This window comes from Arachis hypogaea, chromosome 15 (genome assembly GCF_003086295.3).
Source record: "Arachis hypogaea cultivar Tifrunner chromosome 15, arahy.Tifrunner.gnm2.J5K5, whole genome shotgun sequence".
NCBI classification, from domain to species: Eukaryota; Viridiplantae; Streptophyta; class Magnoliopsida; order Fabales; family Fabaceae; genus Arachis; species Arachis hypogaea.
In genome coordinates, this window is record NC_092050.1 from 35,812,591 (window position 1) to 35,821,076 (window position 8,486).

Here is an 8,486-nt window from a genome sequence, read left to right on the forward strand (position 1 = left end):
ATGTATAATCTTGCGACCCAAAAGTATCAAATCAGATGAATTTAGAGAGTAAGTAGTACTATATATTAATGGGAGAATTTTAAGTGTATCAGAAATATCGGTGTTTTAACCAGTTATTTTAATCGTTGATCTAAATTATAAAAAAAAATATATAATATACATTAATTAAAATTAATAGTTAAAATAACTGAAATATCGATGTTTTTCGATACATTTAAAATTTTTCCTACATTATCATGACCTTCGTTAATAAAATATATATGTCAGAGCTCACAAGTTTATTTTTGTTTTTGCACTTTTATTTATGGCCACGTATATCCACTTCTAATGAACCGCATACTATAAACATAGCTACATGCATATATAATAGAATCCACATATAACTCTCTTTTTAAGTCTCATCCATTCTTTTCCCCTTAGGTTATCCCTCCACATCAAGTTACGAACTTATGATCCATATAAATGTGCTTATGGACTTAAATTGTGGTGATGGTTGTAATTATTTTGTGATAAGCGATAAATTCTATTAAAAATACTTGATGCTTTCAGCTTTCTTACGTTTTAATTTATACAAAGGGAGTTAGCTTAATGAAAATAGACACACAATTTAAAGTTTGAGTAACGTTAAGTAGTTAAAATATTATAGATAATAAATAAAAATATATAATTAATAATATTTATATTTATAAAAAAGTGTGAATTATTTTTTTAATTTAATTGATATAATTAATTTTTTTATAATTATCTTTTTTTATTTAATTATATTAAAAATTAATTCTAAATTTAATGTAAATCAAATTTTAAAAAATTCTTTTTTATTATTACATTTATAATTTTATAATTTCTTTTAAATAAAAATTTTAAATTTTAATATTTTTAATCTTAAAAAAATCTCAAATATAATTACCTCAACATATTTTATAAAAAAAAATCTCTAAATTTAAATAGTCTCTATTTATTAAAAATAAAAAATATCTAAAATTATTAGTATTTGACCTATAAAATAAAATAATAAATTAACAGTTATTCATTAATTATAGATATTATGTGTTTAAAATTATAGATGTTATACATATAAAATTATTAATATTAAATTAGAAAATTATAATAACTTTTATTATACAACTTATATTCTACATATACACTATTAAAAAATAAAAAATAAAAAATAAATATAAACATAAACAAAAATTAAAAAATAAATTTTTAAAAATAATTATTAACTCTCATTTTAAAATCAATAAATAAATATACATACATATAAATATTAAATAAAAATATTAAAATAATTAAAATTATAATTTATGACCTGTTAATAAATATATGAGATAATTTAAAAAATATAATTTAATAATATTAATTATAAATATTTATTAATTATGAATATCATATGTATAAAATTATAAATATAAAATTATAAATATTATTAATATAAAATTATGAATATTATATATATAAATTTATAGATATTATAAATAAATTTATCAATTAAATAAATTAATTTAAGTATTATTTTCAAGAATTGATGCATCAAGCTTTCTGATTCTGCTTTCAATTGCATTACATTAAAGTCGTAATTTTTGTCTCTACACGTAGATGGTCTTTATGTTACTTCGACTGCCTCCAATGATAATGATGAGATAAATCAATAAATTAGTGGTTATATAAAACTTTTATCTTATATGGATCAATTTACATTTAACGGCCACTTAAGGAATATTATTATTATTATTATTTTTTATTATTATTAGTTTTTATTGCAATCCTAAAATATGAATATCAAATTATAAAAGGGAACATTAATATATGATTCGATTATGTCTAATAATTAAAAATATATTATTATAATTAATATGATTAATATGTAGGAGTTGTTACAGATGTGATGAGTGAAATGATAAGAGAGTGAAATAAAAAATTAAAATATAAATAAGTTGTATAAATGAAATCAATTTTAAAAGATTTTGATTCTCAAACTTTTTTCTTAAAGTTTTATATACCACAATATTTATCCTTAACTCTCTTTTATTAAGGAAAGAGGTTGTATTTTTATTAATTAAATAAATTTTAATTTTTTATTTATTATATTTTGTACGGTAGGTTGGGTACCGGACGGTTCGGGTTGGTACTTCGGTTGGTGAGAGGGGGAATCGTCTGGTTTCGGGTTGCTAGGCTGAAGAGGGTGCAGCCGACGTCCCGAGCTCTTCGTGTGGAGAATGGGGGTGTCACCTGCAAGGACACTCCGACGTTCTAGTCAGTCAAGTGTGCAGGCGAAAAGTGAGACAATGGTATGTGACCTATCTTGGGGGAGGGTTAGGACCCTCCCCATATATACTGTGTTAGAGGCGGGTCCCACAAGGGCAAAGCCCACCTTCCTCGAAGCTTCCTTATACAGCTGTAGTGGATAGCTGTCTATGACGCGTGTCCGGGTCGTTACTTGAACGCCTCGCACCCGACCGTTCGGGTCGGGTGGTTCGTAGGTCGGGTCAGCCCATGTGATGTTTGGGCCAGGCCGTAACAGTGCCCCCAATGCGCCAGCAATGATCGTGAGGGTCGTTGGTGGCGTGTTGTCTCTTCTTTCATGCGTTGTCGCCAGGTCGGCCGCTCGTGGAGAGGACGTGCCTCTTGCGCGCGTGACTATTCGTTGTTGAGGGTAACCGCTCGTCGCCTCGTTCCTCACGCTGAGCATTAAATGCTCATAATGGGTTATTTCAAAACCCCGCGTGCAAAGACTATTTTGCCCCCTGGCCTTTCGCACTTCTTAAGTCTGGCAGTTTTAACCAGTTTTGCCTTTTATTTTCATCTCATTTCTTCACTCTTTCCATCTCCATCTTCTTCTCTCTCGAGTTTCCCAGAGTATCCTTTTTGCATCCCTGTGCATTTGCTCCTTTTCCTTCTCTTTCGAATCTTCGCAACTAATCCAGGTAAGCATTCATTTCCTCGCTCTCTGTTTCATGCTCATTTTACCTTCATCGTCAGTTCTTCTGTATGCATGCTGCTTGTTTGATTTGTATGCTAGACAGCCTTAGTGTTAAGTAGGTGCGTTAGGGGGGTTACCATTCTAGGGTAGTAGCTTTTTAGGCTTTTACTTGGATTCTGCTTCAACCATGCTTAACTTTAGTTACTAAATAGGCTAAATGTAGTTTCTGGGCTTTTTCCGAGCTCCCGACCTCGTAGACTAACCAAGTGGTGCCCCCACTGTAGGTATACCTCGCATCGTTTCACGAGCTCCCACCTCCAGAACGGGTTACGACCCGTACGCTTGGGTGACCTCTGACGTGAAAGAGTCCCCGAACCAGATGGGCTTGGAGGAGCTTACCGAGTTCCGTCAGGCCGAGTACTTGTGTGGCGGGACTGACGAGAAGGCCAACTACAACGTTTTTGTTCCTGCCCCCAACGAACGGCTATACGAACTCAACTTCCACTCTCCCCGGGTTGCCGATTGGATTTGGTTCTATAAGTCAATGTTCACCCAAGTAGGGGTTCGTATTCCCTTTTCTTCTTTTCAAATGGCGCTCCTTAACTGGATCTCCGTGACGCCGTCGCAGCTGCATCCGAACAGTTGGGCTTCCATCCGCTGTTTCGAGATGGTATGTGAATACTTAGAGCTGCCGATATCCGTCGATGTTTTTCTTTATTTCTTCAACCTCATGAATCCTTCCTAAGAAGGAAAAGCGAGGAAAGGGTTCATGTCCTTCTGATCTGCCCAAGGTCGGAAGATTTTTGGCTTGTTCGAGGATTCTTACCATGGGTTTAAGGACAAGTATTTTAAGGTGCGTCCAGTCAAGGGTCGCCATCTCTTCTGGCTGTCGTTAGAGGGGGAACGCCTCATCCCGACGTATTGGAGTTTCGGGGCGGGGTCCAATACCTTTATTAAGGTGACTTACAAGGGGATGTCCGCTGTGGAAAAAAAAGATTGTCGACGTGTTGTTGGCTGTTTTTGAGAGAAACCATGTGAATCCCCACCTTCTGATGGGTGACCGGGAGGTCGCCAGAGTTTATATTTGTGAGTAGTTCTAACTTGTATTGCCTGCATTACTGTTGCTTTGATTGGTTATACCGATTTCACGACTAATTTATTTATTTATTTGTTGCAGTGGGAATGTCTGCCGAGGTGACAGGCCTTGAGAGTCTGTACAAGACTTTTTTGGAGGAGAGCAACGAAGAGAAGGCTGACGGGAAGCCGGAGGCCCCTCCTGAGAATAAGGAAGATCAGGCGGTGCCTTCACCCCGTGATGCCGAGATGTCGGACAAAAATTCTGATGGGACGCGCGTCTCCCCTATTCATGAGGAGGCGGCCGGTACTGGGCATTCGACCTCCGCTCAACAAGTCGAGGATGATGATGACTTGAAGGTTATCCCCACCCCCAAGAGGCAGAGGTCATTCTCCAGCCCTGAAGGAGCCCTCACCGTGATGGAGAGGAACTTTGACACCGGGGCCTTCATAGACTCCCAGTTGCTTCCCGGCACGGAGGAACACTTCCATGGCTCCGACCTTGCGGGACAGGCGAGGTGGATGTATCGTACCCTCCTCCGCGGCGCTGCTATAGCTCGGAGGGCCGAGTTCGAGTTGTCGGGGATGCAGTCGTTGCGTAAGAAGCTCGAATCTGCTGCTACAGCCAATAATTAATTTAAAACTCAAGTTGAAACGCTTCGGGAGCGGCTGTCCAAGGCGGAGGAGAAGCTTAAGGCTGCCGAGGAGAAGGCCGCGTCTGCCGAGGAAAAATTGAAGACCTCTGATGCTACCGTATCCCGTCTTATCGAGCGGGAGATGACTTTGGAAAGCCAGCTCAATGCCGCGCAAGGTCGGGTCGTCGGCTAATGCCGCTCAAGCTGAAGCCGAAGAATTCAAGAAGAAGCATAAAGAGACCGTGAAGTAGGGAAAAAGCGCGATCCTGATGACTGAAGAGGCTCTTAAAGCCCAGGTGAAGATCGTGGTTCCCGACTTCGACACGTCGGCAATTGGGGTCTTTAAGACAATCAAGGATGGCAAGATTGTCGACATGCCCAAGAAATGACCTCTTGTATCTTTGTATGGAGTTTGTGATTTTGTTGTAGAACTTGTGGAACTTACTTTTTGATATACTTTAATAGTCGCTTGGTCGGTTTGTGATTATCATCTTTCTCTACTTATCTAGTAGCGTTTTCGTTCTGTTTTGTTACCGTTTTGTTGGTATTGGGTTGTCGCTCGTGTTTGTTTACCGTTGTGTTGGTAATTCGGCGAAGCCAAGTCATGGCTTTAATATTGCTGTAGCCGTTTGTTATGGCTTTAACTTAGTTGGCTCCCAGGGTGATCAGTCCCGGGGCACCGTATCGTGGTCCCGTTTAACATGTATTATAAGGAACTTATTATCGTGGGATGCGTAAATGGAGAAAAGCAAGTGGGAAGGTAATTTTGACAAGTAAACATTAGTCGATAGTTAAACAAGTCTATTGCCATAATAAGTACTTAACAAAGGTAAATCACTGAGCTCGCCAGATCGCCTAATCGGCGTGTTTGAGCTAGGAATAAAATCTTCTCAAGTTACCTGCATTCCAGGTTCTCGAGACTTCCTTGCCATCGAGCTTCTCCAATTTGTAGGCGCCCTTGTCAATCACCTCTTTGACTCTGTAGGAGCCTTCCCAGTTTACCGCCAGTTTATCTTCCCCTTGGGTCGGAAGCTCGTTATTGTTGCGCTGCAGGACGAGGTCATTTTGTTCAAATTCTCTCTTGAGCACTTTGGTGTTGTAGCGCAGGGCCATTCTTTGCTTTAGTGCTATTTCTGACAAATTGGCCATCTCCCTAGCCTTATCTGCTAGGTCCTTTTCCACAGCTTCCTCTACTCCCTTCAGAAGTAATCGTGGACTCGGCTCGCCGATCTCTACGGGTATCATTGCGTCCACATCGTAAGTCAGGCGAAAAAGGGTTTCTCCTGTGGACGATTGCTTGGTCGTTTGGTATGACCAGAGAACTGAGGCAAGTTCGTCAGCCCATGCACCCTTTTTATTGTCAAGCCGCTTCTTGAAGCCTAGCAAGATGACCTTGTTTGCGGCCTCAACTTGGCTGTTCGTCTGGGGATGCTCTACAGATGAGAATTTTTGTTTTATGCCCAAATCGGCGAGGAACTCCACAAACTTCTTGTCGGTGAACCGCGTCCCGTTATTAGAGATAACGACCTCTGGGATGCCGAATCGGGTTATCACCTATCTCCACATAAACTTTCTACAATTGGATGAGGATATACTGGCCAGTGGCTCGGCCTCTATCCACTTGGTGTAGTAGTCAATAGCAACAACGAAATACTTGACTTGCCCCAGACCAACCGGAAAGGCCCCAAGAGGTCGATTTCCCATTGTGAGAAAGGTCGGGAGGACGTCAACAGGCTCAGCTCGGAGGCCGGCGCCTTGTGGAAGTTGGCATTTTCTTGGCACTTGACGCATTTCCTTACAAATTCTTTGGAGTCCCTCATCATTGATGGCCAGAAATAACTGGCTTTGACGAGCTTTCTTGCTAGGGCTTTGCCCCCGATGTGATGTCCGCAGCACCCTCATGGACCTCTCTAAGCACATAGTCTGTTTGGTCGGGGTGTAGGCACTTCAACAGAGGTTGACTGAGTCCCTTTCCCAACAGCTGCCCTGGTGCACGAAATTTACTTCACACTATGTAATTCCGCACAACTAACCAGCAAGTGCACTGGGTCGTCCAAGTAATACCTTACGTGAGTAAGGGTCAAATCCCACGGAGATTGTTGGCTTGAAGCAATCTATGGTTATCTTGTAACTCTTAGTCAAGAAAATAATTCACTTATCAAATTGAATTACGAAAAATAAGAGAGTATGAAATAAATAATTATTATGCAGTAATGGAGAATATGTTGGGGTTTTGGAGATGCTTTGTCTTCTGAATTTCAGCTTTTCTCTTGTATTCCTCTTCCCTCATGCATGCAAAAGTGCAAAGTTCCTTCCATGGCAAGCTCTATGTAAGGTGTCACCGGTGTCAATGGCTACTTCCCATCTCCTCAGTGAAAATGGTCCAAATGCTCTGTCACAGCACGACTAATCATCTAGAGGTTCTAAATCATACTGGAATAGGATTTACTATCCTTTTGCGTCTGTCACTACGCCCAGCACTCGCGAGTTTGAAGCCCATCACAGTCATCCAATCCCAGAATCCTACTCGGAATACCACAGACAAGGTTTAGACTTTCCGGATTCTCCTGAATGACGCCATCAATTCTAGCTTATACCACGAAGATTCTGATTATAGAATCTAAGAGATACTCATTCAATCTAATATAGAATGGAGGTGGTTGTCATGCACACGTTCATGGGTTGAGGAAGGTGATGAGTGTCACGGATCATCACCTTCTCCATAATTAAGCGCGAATGAATATCTTAGATAGGAATACGCATGTTTGAATGAAAAATAGAAGTACTTGCATTAATTCATCGAGACGCTGCAGAGCTCCTCACCCCCAACAATGGGGTTTAGAGACTCATGCTGCCAAAAGGTACAAATTTCAGATCTAAAATGTCATGAGTTACAAAATAAATCTCTAAAAGTTGTTTAAATACTAAACTAGTAACCTAGGTTTACAGAAAATGAGTAAACTATGATAGATAGTGCAGAAATCTACTTCTGGGGCCCACTTGGTGTGTGCTGGGGCTGAGACTAAAGCTTCTCACGTGCCTGGGCTATTTTGGGCGTTCAACGCCAGGTTGTAACCTGTTTCTGGCATTGAACTCCAACTTGTAACCTGTTTCTGGCGCTAGACGCCAGACTGCAACATGGAACTGGCGTTGAACGCCAGTTTACGTCGTCTATCCTTGAGCAAAGTATGGATTATTATATATTGCTGGAAAGCCCTGGATGACTACTTTCCAACGCAATTGGAAGCGCGCCAATTAGACTTTTATAGCTCCAGAAAATCCATTCCGAGTGCAGAGAGGTCAGAATCCAACAACATCAGCAATCCTTTTTCAGCCCGAATAAGATTTTTGCTCAGCTCCCTCAATTTCAGCCAGAAAATACCTGAAATTACAGAAAAGCACACAAACTCATAGTAAATTCCAGAAATATGAATTTTTCCTAGAAACTAATGAAAATATACTAAAAACTTAACTAAAACATCCTAAAAACTACATGAAATTAACCCCAAAAAGCGTATAAAATATCCGCTCATCATGCCCTTGTATGGTCACGTATTGGGCCGCCTCCCTCCTCAATGCTTTGGCCGCCTTCTGGTCGTCAGGGAGCTTGCTATTTTCTAAGAAATCGGTTATCGGGTCCATCCAGGAGGGGTTTGTCTTTGTCAAATGGAGGGTGACTGCTGGTTCCTTTACCAAGCCCTAGATCAGAGACCGGTTGTCCGCCCCCGGTTTTGTGCTCGCTAACTTAGACAGGAGGTCCACCTGTGTGTTCCTTTCTCTCGGAACGTGTTGGATCGCGACCTCCTCAAATTGTTTGCTCAACTCTTTAACCCTCTCCAGATACTTTTGTAACAGGG

General features: G+C 40.0%; 1 protein-coding gene across 1 annotated transcript; it reads right to left on the reverse strand.

The window, feature by feature from the left end:
* Positions 1-5,502: 5,502 nt before the first annotated feature.
* Positions 5,503-6,549, reverse strand: LOC140179194 (uncharacterized). Its single transcript, XM_072217859.1, has 2 exons — positions 6,304-6,549; positions 5,503-6,183 (listed from the first exon to the last, which is right to left on the reverse strand). Exons 1-2 carry the CDS (start codon positions 6,547-6,549, stop codon positions 5,503-5,505), a joined length of 927 nt encoding a protein of 308 aa, XP_072073960.1.
* Positions 6,550-8,486: the final 1,937 nt, after the last annotated feature.